The sequence below is a fragment of the Ranitomeya variabilis genome, chromosome 6 (genome assembly GCF_051348905.1).
Source record: "Ranitomeya variabilis isolate aRanVar5 chromosome 6, aRanVar5.hap1, whole genome shotgun sequence".
NCBI lineage: Eukaryota > Metazoa > Chordata > Amphibia > Anura > Dendrobatidae > Ranitomeya > Ranitomeya variabilis.
The window spans coordinates 99,397,155-99,411,878 of record NC_135237.1 but is presented as its reverse complement, the minus strand read 5'-3'; the positions used below and the strand labels follow the sequence as shown (position 1 = coordinate 99,411,878).

At 46.6% G+C, this 14,724-nt stretch overlaps 1 protein-coding gene across 2 annotated transcripts in view; it reads left to right on the top strand.

Moving 5' to 3' along the window:
* COLQ (collagen like tail subunit of asymmetric acetylcholinesterase) overlaps nt 1-14,724 on the top strand; it is a 180,888-nt gene that overhangs the window by 104,528 nt on the left and 61,636 nt on the right. For both annotated transcript variants that reach the window (XM_077268851.1, XM_077268850.1), the window contains exons 8-9: nt 10,638-10,682; nt 11,013-11,048. In XM_077268851.1, coding sequence (XP_077124966.1) covers nt 10,638-10,682; nt 11,013-11,048 — 81 coding nt within the window. The remainder of the gene's footprint in view (nt 1-10,637; nt 10,683-11,012; nt 11,049-14,724) is intronic.

Here is a 14,724-nt window from a genome sequence, read left to right as displayed (position 1 = left end):
CTGACCACAATGCTGCCTGGAGTGCCTGCCTGTGTATCCATGTAACCGATTTAAAACTGCCATGCCTGCCTATTGTTTGTTATTTTAGGCCTTTGATAGCCTGTCTGCGGCACCTACTTGCAATACTCCTCCACTGACCACAATGCTGCCTGCCTGTGTATCCATGTAACCGATTTAAAACTGCCATGCCCGCCTATTGTTTGTTATTTTAGGCCTTTGTTAGCCTGTCTGCGGCCCATACTTGCAATACTCCTCCACTGACCACACCAATGCTGCCCGTGTACCCCTGGAACCTATTTAAAAGTTCATAGAGCCTAGTTATATATTTTATTTACTATTAATAAGGCCATGATGGACTAAGCTGTACCACGCTACAAGCTAACCAGTCGACACTTCTTTTGCGAGAAAAGCCATCCCAACCCTCCACCAGCATGTAAAAGACCGCATTGTCCATGCACTCTGGCAATCTGTGAGTACAAAGGTGCACTTGACAACAGACGCATGGACCTGTAGGCATGGCCACGGAAGATTACGTGTCCATTAAGGCGCAATGGGTTAATGTGGTGGATGCATGGTCCACAGGGGACAGCCTACTAAGTCTGTCTGCAGTCCCTAATTCAAATTGTCCTCCACTGTATAAATCGGAGCTTCCACCTTCTGGCTTTCGGCCTATAGTATCAGAAATTAAACTGCATTTGGCCTTCAACTTTGGTTACGGCCTACTAACGGTGTCTGCACCTCCCTGGTGTTTGTCCTCAACTGAATAAAGCTGAGCTTCAACCTTCTGGCTCTCATTAAGTGCTGTGTTTTTAAAAATTGGTGGTTAGGGCCTACTAACGGTGTCTGCCCCTGCCTGGTGTTTGTCCTCAACTGAATAAAGCTGAGCTTCAACCTTCTGGCTCTCATTAAGTGCTGTGTTTTTAAAAATTGGTGGTTAGGGCCTACTAACGGTGTCTGCCCCTCCCTGGTGTTTGCCCTCAACTGAATAAAGCTGAGCTTCCACCTTCTGGCTTTCGGCCTATAGTATCAGATATTAAACTGCATTTGGCCTTCAACTTTGGTTACGGCCTACTAACGGTGTCTGCCCCTGCCTGGTGTTTGTCCTCAACTGAATAAAGCTGAGCTTCAACCTTCTGGCTCTCATTAAGTGCTGTGTTTTTAAAAATTGGTGGTTAGGGCCTACTAACGGTGTCTGCCCCTGCCTGGTGTTTGTCCTCAACTGAATAAAGCTGAGCTTCAACCTTCTGGCTCTCATTAAGTGCTGTGTTTTTAAAAATTGGTGGTTAGGGCCTACTAACGGTGTCTGCCCCTCCCTGGTGTTTGCCCTCAACTGAATAAAGCTGAGCTTCCACCTTCTGGCTTTCGGCCTATAGTATCAGATATTAAACTGCATTTGGCCTTCAACTTTGGTTACGGCCTACTAACGGTGTCTGCCCCTGCCTGGTGTTTGTCCTCAACTGAATAAAGCTGAGCTTCAACCTTCTGGCTCTCATTAAGTGCTGTGTTTTTAAAAATTGGTGGTTAGGGCCTACTAACGGTGTCTGCCCCTCCCTGGTGTTTGCCCTCAACTGAATAAAGCTGAGCTTCAGTCTTAGGCTTTTGGCCTAAAGTATCAGATATTAAACTGCATTTGGCCTATTAGTGTGTTTGGGCCCTTAAAACAGTGTCTGCTGCTCCTGGGTTTGCTACTCCACTGAACAAAGCAATGCCGCCTGTTTAGTCCTGTTACCAATTTTGAACTGCATGTAGCCTACTTTATTCTTTGGCCCTATATCTGTTTCCTCCTCATCCTGCCCATTGCCCAGCCACTGCTAGATGAGTCTGCTGGTACATTGACCTAGACCACTACATTCCCCTTGCACTCTACACAGTGGCGTAGAAAGGGGGGTGCGGGGGGGGCGGGCCGCCCCGGGCGGCACAACGCGGGGGGCGGCACAATGCGGGGGTGAGGTCGTCAGTCTGGCGTATCTAGGGGGGGGGCAGCCGGGGCATGCGCCCCGGCCGGGCGCAGCCGGCAGGGGGGCGCAGTCGGGCCGCCTAAAGCGGCGGTCCGCAGTGTCCCCCCCGGCGGCTGCATTCTGCCGCCCCCGCACTGGGAGTCAGCTGTTCGCTGTGCCGACTGTCAAGCTGACAGCCGGCACAGAGAAGCTGCGGCGCGCCGGCTCCCAGTGTTCAATTGTACTGCATCTGAGATGCGAGTACAATTGAAGCTCTGACTGCCGGGTCAGAGCGACGCCAGCAACGTGATCAGGTCATGTGATCACGCTGCTGACGTCACTCACCTGCGCGGCAGAAGCAGAGCAGGAGACACAGAGCGGTGCTAAGTGCTCCAGTGGAGCTGAAGACACCGAAGGTGCAGGGGGGGATTTACTGTGAGTGGGGATTTACTGTGAGTGGGGATGGGGGGGGGGATATATTGTGGGGGGATTTACTGTGAGTGGGGATGGGGGGGGGGATTTACTGTGAGTGGGGATGGGGGGGATATATTGTGGGGGGATTTACTGTGAGTGGGAATGGGGGGGATTTTATGTGAGTGGGGATGGGGGGCATATATTGTGGGGGGATTTACTGTGAGTGGGAATGGGGGGGATATATTGTGGGGGGATTTACTGTGAGTGGGGATGGGGGGATTTACTGTGAGTGGGGATGGGGGGGATATATTGTGGGGGGATTTACTGTGAGTGGGAATGGGGGGCATATATTGTGGGGGGATTTACTGTGAGTGGGGATGGGGGGGATATATTGTGGGGGGATTTACTGTGAGTGGGAATGGGGGGCATATATTGTGGGGGGATTTACTGTGAGTGGGGATGGGGGGGATATATTGTGGGGGGATTTACTGTGAGTGGGAATGGGGGGCATATATTGTGGGGGGATTTACTGTGAGTGGGGATGGGGGGGATTTACTGTGAGTGGGGATGGGGGGGATATATTGTGGGGGGATTTACTGTGAGTGGGAATGGGGGGCATATATTGTGGGGGGATTTACTGTGAGTGGGGATGGGGGGGATATATTGTGGGGGGATTTACTGTGAGTGGGAATGGGGGGCATATATTGTGGGGGGATTTACTGTGAGTGGGGATGGGGGGGATTTACTGTGAGTGGGGATGGGGGGGATATATTGTGGGGGGATTTTATGTGAGTGGGGATGGGGGGCATATATTGTGGGGGGGATTTACTGTGAGTGGGAATGGGGGGGATATATTGTGGGGGATTTACTGTGAGTGGGGATGGGGGGCATATATTGTGGGGGGATTTACTGTGAGTGGGGATGGGGGGCATATATTGTGGGGGGATTTACTGTGAGTGGGGATGGGGGGCATATATTGTGGGGGGATTTACTGTGAGTGGGGATGGGGGGCATATATTGTGGGGGGATTTACTGTGAGTGGGGATGGGGGGCATATATTGTGGGGGGGATTTAATGTGAGTGGGGATGGGGGGCATATATTGTGGGGGGATTTAATGTGAGTGGGGATGGGGGATATATTGTGGGGGGATTTAATGTGAGTGGGGGTGGGGGGATTTAATGTGAGTGGGGATGGTGGGATATATTATTGGATGGGGGATATTTAATATGGGTGGAGATGGGATTTATTGTGGGGGGAGATTTAATGTGAGTAGGGAGGGGGGATTTATTGTGGGGGGGGATTTAATGTGAGTAGGGAGGGGGGATTTATTGTTGGGGGGAGATTTAATATGAGTGGAGATGGGGGGATTTATTGTGGGGGGAGATTTAATGTGAGTGGAGATGGGGGTATTTATTGTGTGTGGGGAGAATTGGAGTGGAGATGGGGGATTGAATGTGTGTGGGAGGAGATTTGTCATGGGGATGGGGGGATTTAATGTGTGGGGGAGATCTAAGGACACAAAATGAAGAGCAAAGGGGGAGATGGGGGGGCATATATGAGGAAACAGAATGGGGGATGGGTGCAGACAGTTTGGGGTCAAACGGGGGAATGTATGCGGACACAGTATGAGTAGCGATGTGAAAAACTTATGTGGACAGAGTACGGGGAGTGAGGGTGTTGGGATGTGTGCATGCGTAGCATGGGGGACAGTGTAAGGGCACAGCCAGGAGGGGACAGTATACCAAGGAGGGGGAGTGTGATGAGAGAGTACAGTTTAAATACTGGGCCCTATAGGGGGGACTCAGTGTGAGAGGACAGTGTGAAGAGGGGTCCGGTATAGAAAGGGGAGGTCAGTGTGAAGAGCATGTACCATAAGAGGGACAGTGTGGGGGTCATATTTTATGCAGACAATATAGTGAGGGGCAATTTTTTATTCAGGAGCATTATAATGACACTTGTATCTTTAAGGGCGTCATGTGGAGATTTTCTGCAAAAGAGCGGAGAAGATGGAAGTCTGCAGAGACGGCTGTGGATGAGAAAACTCATCATGGGGTCTGGACAAGATGAAGAAAAGAAGGAGAACGACTCCAGAGACGACATCATCTATAAGGTACCTGGATGTAAAGGTTATGTGTGATACTGACTAACTCATGTTTTTATTTATGTTAGGAGCATTAAAGGGGATGTCCAGGTTTGTGATGAGTCTGCAGTCATTCTTTGTGACTGCAGACTTCTGAATTCTCCCAGTGCGCCCTGCACACTGTCAGGATTCTCTCGTGCCGGCGATTTACATACATGCAGTCACGTGCTGACTAGACATGTGTGGCCTCACTCAATGAAAACGAACTGAGCGAGGCCGGGCACGTCTAGTCGGAATGTGGTCAGAAGTATACAAATCACATACTTGTGCTGACATGACCGTCCACCGGCAAGGGAGAATCCTAAAAGTATGCAGTGCATTCGATGTGAGAATTCAGAAGCTGCGATGTCAGGATTCAGCTCTGCAGGTTCCAGTAGTCGACACATGGACACTTCACTCATATGCGGCTTTCATACTCATGGTCCTGTAACAACAAGCTTCTCTTCTGCTTCTCTCAGTTTTTACTGAACATTGGGAGCTTAAGGGAGAGGAGCTCGTCGGTACATGACTAAGGCTACTTTCACACTAGCGTCGGGAAAGACCCGTCGCTGTGCGTCGGGCCGACGTTCCCGACGCTAGCGTGGTCTCCGCCGCACAACGGGGGCAGCGGATGTATTTTTCCAACGCATCCGCTGCCCCATTGTGAGGTGCGGGGAGGTGGGGGCGGAGTTCCGGCCGCGCATGCGCGGTCGGAAAAAGCGGACCGTCGTGAGCAAAAAACGTTACATGTAACTTTTTTTTCTCACGACGGTCCGCTACCACACGCCCAAGCGTCGCAAAACGGACGCGACGTTTGGCAATGCGTCGCAAATGCGTCGCTAATGTTAGTCTATGACGAAAAAACGTATCCAGCAAGAACTTTTGCTGGATGCGTATTTTCGGCAAAACGACGCATTTGCGACGTATTGCAGTTAACGCTAGTGTGAAAGTAGCCTAAGTGTGCAAATCGCATACATTCTGGGGGGGCGGGGGCGCCAAACTCGGGAACAGCCCCGGGCGGCAAAAGCTCTAGCTACGCCCCTGACTCTACACAGCCAGAATCTGACCCTGCTGAAAGTAAGGCTCCCCTTCCCGCATGTTATACCACCTTACACAGGGACAAAGAGGAAGGTGCAGATTCCTTCATCAGGTGGGGGGGCATACTCGTTGGCGACGTCACTGGCACAGGGCCCCTCAGAGTACGCAAAAGTGTCGCTGCTGGTGGGAGGCGCCCCCGCCGTGCAAACACACCGCTGTACTTTGAGGGGCCCTGTGCCAGTGCCAATGCGAACAAGTGTGCCCCCCTGCTTGCTCAGGATCACAGCACTTGCAACGTTGAAATACTTACCTCTCTCTGCTCCACCGCCGTGACATAGTCCACGATTCCTGGGCCCACTAAAACTTTGAACCAGCCCTACCCCCCACAAATTTGCCAAATGACCCCCAAGTTCCATTGAACAACTATTATTATAAAGTTAATTAAGATTGACAAGCTTCAGAAACAAGAATGGATGTTTTTGGCATTAAAATGGGCACTGTAAGTGTTTTCCTGGCCTCCACTCACTGCCGACTATGCTTCCCCATTGACTTGCATTGGGTTTCGTGTTTTGGTCGATCCCCGACTTTTAGCGATAATCGGCCGACTGCACTCGACTCGACTCTGGACAAAGTCGGGTTTCACAAAACCCGACTCGATCTTTAAAAAATGAAAGTCGCTCAACCCTACTTTCAACGGCTGCAGGAACTGTGAACTGCTGAATTGTTGAAGTGCTGGATGTTGGACCCCACCAATCTGCTATTGAAAACCTATGTGGGACAACCCCTGGAACAAAATAATATTTAGGAGCTGATAACTTGGCTTAGCTGGGATTTGTTAGGGTCCATGTACACTGCAAGATTATTGTGAATGTAGATTCCGAGGAACGCTTGTTTCTCAATAATCTTGCAGTCGAAACAGGTTGCCAGTCACCCAAGGCACAAGCAAAATACTTGTTTGTTGGATGGAATGTACTTTTGAGCTACACAAAACATCGCCATTCTCGGCAGCTCATTGTCCTGTGCACATAGGACTTGTGCTGCTGAGAATAATGGCAGCTTAAGTGAACTTAATGATCTATTGCAGATAATCATTTGAAGTGGGCTTCACCTCTGGAAACAGGCTACTAAACTACCAATAAAGCAACCTATCAGTGGTCGTTTAGTGCCCTGGGTCGCTCTGTGTAATACAGATGTAAGAATTGATTCTATAATTATGATTTACAAGCTGCATGGTTTTATGTCTTTAATTTTCATTCATTGGTTTATTTTCACTTTAAGATTATTTACAAATGTTTCAGTATAGTTTTATGGCAAAACAAAATAACTGTTATCCTCTAAAAGAAAACCTTAACATATTCTTCCCTCTGCTTTGACCATGTGTGCATGGTCGATTTCTCCTGCTTGGAGCTTTGGCCTGGCCGGGCGTCCTACGGCGATGCATGTGTATGTCACTAGGGAAATGGTTTCCCTGTTTGCGATGCGTGCGTCTGTCCCTGGTTCCGGTGGGCAGAAGCTCCCCGTGGTGATGTTTGCCACGCATACACCTCCCACGTGGTCTCTGCTATGGGCAATACCCTCTGTTCTCCCAATGGAATATGGCTTTCACTTGTTTTATTGTTGATACAGCCACATAATACATAAGGCCCTTCCATTTTGCAGACACATGACCTGCCTTTAAAGCATTTGAAAGGCTGCACTAAATATTTTTGATTCCTGTAACATTTTATACCATTGGTTCAGATGTCAAAACACACATACACATCCACTATTGGCTGTGAGTATATTTGTATTCAGCCCTGCCATAGGTCGTCTTTTTACTGCTTTCCCTAGAAATACCCACTCCTTGCCCTTAGCTAGACATGCCCCCTGACGAAGCTTGGGTGAAACGCAAGTTGGGGCTGGGGGATCAACACTATACAACCACCTGACTTAGTTGCATCGTTTGATGTAAGGACTATGCCTGCTCCTTAAATACCTCTCTGTTTTCAGTACATACCATTCTATTTGTCATAGCAGAGACCTTCAGGCTGACACACTGTTGTCTGTGTACTCGGTATATGTTTATTAACACCCATATGTATTTCTGTATAGTGATTCATCCCCCCTCCCCCCATTTTTGGTACTCTGCTTTACTCCATATCTTTATTTCCTGGGTATTGTTTTAATTATTTTCAATACATTGTATATTTTATGAGACTAAGTTGGCCCTTTATTCATTTTTGTTGGTATTTGGTTAAAAGAAAACCTTGTAAAAATGTGATTTTTCCGTAGTTCTATAAATTTTTGTTGGTTGAAAGATGTGATTATGCAAACCTGTATGCAATATAGTCACTGTGTCATTCACACCGCAAGTATAACTGATTTGCCGTTAAGTTTTTCCATTCCTGTCATAAATTGTTATCTACATCATCAGTAAAAAAATAACATTAAAATGGTTTTGCGGTATAAAATTTTACTTTCCAAGAGGCTTGCAGATGTATGAAATAATAAATTGACCTGTTACTCACCCTCCCCAGCTGCAACAATATCTGTTCATCACTGACTTATGTGGCTGCTGCAGCCAAACACTCAGCTTAGATGCTTTGGTGCTGCAGCCAATCAATAATGATAGAAACAGAGAAGCACCATTGGACCTGGAGAAAGTAACTTTTTAGTTTATTGTTTTATATACCATCAACCCTTTGGGGATTAAATTGTATTCCTTACAACCCTTATAATGTCAACTAGTTTGTGCCATCACTAATTATTGACAATAATTCTTCTTCCTGTGTTTGAAATCTCACGATACGTTCTTTGGAACTTTAATGAGGAGATATCTGGAATTCAGTAATAAATATAACAATTTGACAACCTAACACAGCTATAGAATAGTATGACTGTTTATTGATTTAGTAATTAATTTGTTCCTCTCTTCTGCTGGCATGACTAGTGACTCATTTGTATGGGACTGTCTGCCTCATTCAGTTTAGTAGCTAAGCCAGCTGTAATAATTCTGTTGTCAGAATACCCAGGCCAGGGCCTCTTTCCCTGTCCCTAGTGCTAGGGGTGCCCTAGCTATCCATACTCCCCAGATTACTTCTCTTGGTGAAGATACTGAGGCCATGTACCTTGCTGAGTTCCTGAATTAACCCTATATCTGTCCCCCTCCCCCACCAGCGAAGTGTGGAATTATAGATTATGTATATACACAAACCAGACTAACAAGGGAGGACATATGAACATACATAAAAAAATACCAAACATGCAAATATGCACTCACAAACAACAGAAAGGAACACCGGAGATAAAAGGGAGGTAAACTAATAGGAGAGAATGAGGAATCGCACATAGCCGAAACACCAAGCAACAATCGCAGATCAACACTCCAAACGCCTCTACCAACAACTGACTCCTCCACTCCATACCAGGCAGTACAAGACTAACACTGGCAATCCAGATTGCCAGAAGGGACTATATACAGTCATATGAAAAAGTTTGGGCACCCCTATTGATCTTAAACTTAATGTTTTATAAAAATGGTTTATTTTGCAACAGCTATTTCAGTTTCATATATCTAATAACTGTTGGACACAGTAATGTTTCTGCCTTGAAATGAGGTTTATTGTACTAACAGAAAACGTGCAATCTGCATTCAAACAAAATTTGACAGGTGCAAAAGTATGGGCACCCTTATCATTTTCTTGTTTTAAATACTCCTACCTACTTTTTACTGACTTACTAAAGCACTTTTTTTGGTTTTGTAACCTCATAGAGCTTTGAACTTCATAGCCAGGTGTATGCAATCATGAGAAAAGCTACTTAAAGTGGCCACTTGCAAGTTGTTCTCCTGTTTGAATCTCCTCCGAAGAGTGGCATCAGGGGCTCCTCAAAACAACTGTCAAATGATCTGAAAACAAAGATTATTCAACATAGTTGTTCAGGGGAAGGATACAAAAAGCTGTCTCAGAGATTTAACCTGTCAATTTCCACTGTGAGGAACATAGTAAGGAAATGGAAGAACACAGGTACAGTTCTTGTTAAGGCCAGAAGTGGCAGGCCAAGAAAAACATCAGAAAGGCAGAGAAGAAGAATGGTGAGATCAGTCAAGGACAATCCTCAGGCCACCTCCAGAGATCTGCAGCATCAACTTGCTGCAGATGGTGTCACTGTGCATCGGTCAACTATACAACGCACTTTGCACAAGGAGAAGCTGTATGGGAGAGTGATGCGAAAAAAGCCGTTTCTGCAAGCACGCCACAAACAGAGTCGGTTGAGGTATGCAAAAGCACATTTGGAGAAGCCAATTTCTTTTTGGAAGAAGGTCCTGTGGACTCATGAAACCAAGATTGAGTTGTTTGGTAATACAACAGCTTTTTGTATCCTTGTATCATTGTATTGGATGGTTCTTCAGATTGTGTCCCCTGCTTCCTGCTTGTGATAGGTTTCTCTCTGTCAGATGTGGCAAGGAGGAGGCAAGTTTTGCAAAGTGACGCAGCATCTCAAATGATACACAAGACAATCTTCACACATCAATTATAGCTGTAGGTAGGCAGTATGAGTCAGATGAGTTTTATAACTGTGCAGCTAGATATTTAACATACTAACTAAATCACTGCTCTAATCAATAAGGCTGAAATGATATCTTCAACTTCACTCTGAACATATAAAGCTGAGGGCTGAGCTTGGTATGAAGGGGTCAGAAGCTGCAAAGAGGAACTTGATAAGTGATGATGTCATCCTGTGGTTGTCAGGAAGTCAGAGACTGACCTCCTATCCACACTGGAGAAACCAGAGATTACAAGGCCCAGGCACCCAAAATGAAAGTGTATTCAACTGGGAAGATGCAAAAAAAAGACATGAACATATTGTATGGTATAAACATACCTTTACATAATTACATATTTTCAGAACAATAAACATATATCTTTCATTACCATATACACATTTTTTTACATGTTTATATCGCATTGAACCTTTTCACAATCAGAATATTCTGCTGTTGTATTCTTGATAAACAGTCCGCTGAATAATACCTTTGGTATAATAGCTGAGTAACTTTACTGACTATAATTGCTTCATGTTTACAGGTTGATGTATACTATAGAACTGCAATAACATTGAATATATTTTATAATATCTCTACATCCAGGGTATAAAAGGAGACATGGGAGAAATGGGTCCCACAGGTGAACAGGTAGGATGCTTCATTGAATGGGTGTAGATGTTCTTAATGATATTGGATGGCACATACAAATCTTTAGTCACCTCCTGACAAACGAGACGATCATCATAGTAATTTCTGACAATTAGGAAGATAATGAACTGTTTCTTTAACATGTGATTATTATCTCTGAATCCCAAAACTTGTTATCCAGCATTGTGTAAATTAATATGAAGGCAGATTACTGCCTGTGTCACAGTACAACAATTGGACTACATGTAATATAGCCAAGGAGAGCTGAAATAGCTGTGGGATTAAGAACATGCTTCATATATCTATCCTTATGTCTGTGTTTCTTTCTAGGGCTTCATGGGTCTTCCAGGAATGCTTGGCCAAAAAGTAAGTGCTTAAATAACTAACGCTGCAATACCCAGCAAAGCTGCTAAGTGTACGGTGTGCGGACAGACAGAACAATTTTGACAACAAAGAGTCCACTTAACTTGAGTGTATGCTGTGTATGTATGTTCTTTGCCCCGTAGAGTGAATTAAAGGGCCACTGTCACCCCCCTCCAGCCGTTATAAACTAAAAGAGCCACCTTGTGCAGCAGTAATGCTGCAGTCTAACAAGGTGGCTCTTTTAGTTTTTGATTCAGTTATTCCCTCAATGAAGCGTTTTAAAATTTGTACAAAATAACCTGTCCTTAGACCTGGAGGCGGTCCGAAGCTTCCTCGGTGAATCTCCCAACGGCCGTCACTCTTCTCTTCTGGGGATGTGGTCGCCGCCCCCTGCGCGCTGTTTCTTCTTAAATCCGGCGCCTGCGCTGTGCGTGCCTGCCTGGGGCAGGCGCAGTCTTCATTGTCCGTCATAGGTCACATGCAGGGTGCCTGACTGCGCCTGTGCGGGCAGTGTGGCCACCCTGTTGCTGAATCCGCGCCCCGCACTGTGTTATTCATTATGCACAGTGCGGGGCTGGGGTTCCTGGGCATGCGCACTGCGCTGTTCAGACGCTCCCCCGGTCCCCCGCCTTCCAGCGTTGCCGTAATATACAGGTTTCCTTGCCAGCGTTTGGAATGAAGCAGCCGCAAATAACAACGCTGGAAGGCGGGGGAGCTGGGGGAGCGTCTGAGCTGGGGGAGCGTCTGAACAGCGCAGTGTGCATGCCCAGGAACCCCAGCCCCGCACTGTGCATAATGAATAACACAGTGCGGGGCGGGGATTCAGCAACAGGGTGGCCGCACTGCCCGCACAGGCGCAGTCAGGCACCCTGCATCTGAGCTATGAAGGACAATGAAGACTGCGCCTGCCCCAGGCAGGCATGCACAGCGCAGGCGCCGGATTTAAGAAGAAACAGCGCGAAGGGGGCGGCGACCACATCCCCAGAAGAGAAGAGTGACGGCCGTTGGGAGATTCACCAAGGAAGCTTCGGACCGCCTCCAGGTCTAAGGACAGGTTATTTTGTACAAATTTTAAAACGCTTTATTGAGGGAATAACTGAATCAAAAACTAAAAGAGCCACCTTGTTAGACTGCAGCATTACTGCTGCACAAGGTGGCTCTTTTAGATTATAACGGCTGGAGGGGGTGACAGTGGCCCTTTAAGCAAAGTCCCAGAAATCCCTCTTAATTTTGAAAGTCTGCAGAATAGTGGATGCTGCTCTGGAATATAATACAGTATATAATTTAGGATTTGTACTCAACAAATAAAGAAATGTAATTAAAAAATGTTACCTTTTCTGAACAGAGATTCTATATATAAACTGTAATATATTTTTCATGGGTACATGCTATTTAACCTTGTCCCATGCTAGGTATGCTATAACCAGAGCAATGTAACCACTAACATTTATATTAGCTTTAAATGATCAGTGATATGCCGTTGTGGTTTATCCTAAATAAATTATAACCACAGCTGACTGCAGGAAGAGATGTAAGTAAGTATGCTTGGTGGCTCTTGAGGGATTCCATACTTCATTTACTGTCTCATGTTACAACCATTTACCCTTTGCTTTATGGACTTATGTCACCTCCCAGTCTGTTTTCCATGCACTTTTGACAGTGAGGAAGCTGCAATGCATTGCATTACCCACATTACCGTTCTTAATAACCAGCTAAATATAGCGTTACTTACTGGCAGCAACTCTGATTATCAGTGATAATCATATAATTTCTAAATAAGGATCATGCTAAGGAAATGTGTTTTGTTTCTCTAACTTGAGGATGAACCCAACAAGAGAAAATGATATAATGAACATAATTGAGTCTAGAAGTAGAAATTAAATTGTATCCATGTTGTCTTTGGAAAACAGAATGGAGAAGGTAATTTATGTTAAGGTGTATTAACTTCAACTTCCCCAGGCAGCGAGATGAACAGAAATAGATGCATGTGCTCAAAGCTGATACATTGTGTTCATTTATTGCATACACATCCTGTAATAAAACATAGGTATCCCCTGTCACACTGACTCCGGCTGTAGTAAAACGCAAAATCCCCTGGTGATATTGTTCTGCCATTCTCCTTTTTATCTGTTTTTCTTGCAGTCTTATGGAGCGCCCCCCACACCGCCGCAGGGCCGAGGGGTACCCGGAGCCGGGCCTCTAGGTCTCAGTCCTGGGGTTGTCACGGTAGCTAGACCCGGTCCGTGGCCCTGTCTGTCAGTGGGGGACGTCCGGTGCAATAAGTGATGTTGTAGCGGTGCAGTTGTGGGGTGCAGGTCGCGGTAAATAACGAGGACACCAGGTTGCAGTCTCTTTACCTCTTTACTGAAGCTCTCTGGGTCCTCAGTCCGGAATACGGCTCACCAGGCTGCGCAAGTCCGGCCGGTCCAATGGCACTTCCAGAGCTCTCCTTGCAGGTGGAAATCGGTGCCTTCCTTCTAGCGCTATGTGTTGCAGTCCTTCCCTGCTGTGCTTACGGAAAGTACCCCACAACTGTTGTGTCTGTTTCTCGTGTTCCCTCACAACAACTTAATTCGCAATGATCTTCCTCGTCCCTCCAGATACTATGGTAGGAACGCACCCGTATGACGGGGAGGCTCGGAGATCTTCCGGGACTCTATCTGCGCCCCTCTCCTGTTGGTACCCCCCTTTGCCTTCCTGGGTGATGCGTGAGACAGTCCGCCTCAAGCTAACTGCCCTGCCGTAGGTCTGAGGTATGGCTTGAAACTCTTTACCTCCTCGGCGTTCCGGCCACCGGTAGTGCGCCTCAGTAAGGTGCTGCCTCTTTCAGCACAACCCTCACTGGTATCTCCTTTCGCTTGATTTCGTTTCTCACTCAGCACAATCTATCTCGCTTCTTAGTCCTTCCTTGGGCACCGCCGCTATGCTGAGCAGGCACGGTCCCTTTACGTTCTTTCCATGCCAAGCCTCTGCCAGGATCCCACCCCTGGCAGAGACCCTACAGTCTCTCCCTTCACAACACCCTCAGCCACCAGGTGTTGCTCCGTTCAATCCCGTCAGCGTTCTCTCCCTAACTTCCTGCCTGACCCCCAGTTTACCCACTATGGTGGGGAGTGGCCTAATGAATAGCACCCTTAGCTCCCCCCGGAGGCCCAGCTGTGAAATGTATTGGTGACTGTGATACCTGCTCAGAGAACTCCTTCCGTGCCATCGAACGCAGCATGGCCCCCCTTAGTGGCTGAACCATGCTACTGCAACGACCAGGACTCTGGGGCGCTGCACTCCCCCCTGGTTAAACACAGTACTCCGGGACTGGGAAGAAAAAAACAACAATACAGGTTAGCAAAAAGACATACAATTTTGTTGAGTGCAAATAACAATAAGTATACTTAAGTAGGCTTCCCTTTATGGGAGGTGAGGACACTTGTAACGTTACAAACATAATTAACCTTATAATTTACAGAGTATAAATAACTTCTGTTACCCAACCGGGTATTCTATTTAGTGCAATTTTTGAAATAATAACTTAACATTGCCTTTAAGAAACTCACACTCTTAGTCTATCAAAGGCCTTCCTATAATCACATTATAAGGCATTTCAACTTTACATTCTCCTTCTTGTGAACCTGCAGGACCGCCTGTCCCTACGGCACCAGGCCTACTGCCTCTCCTTTCTTCT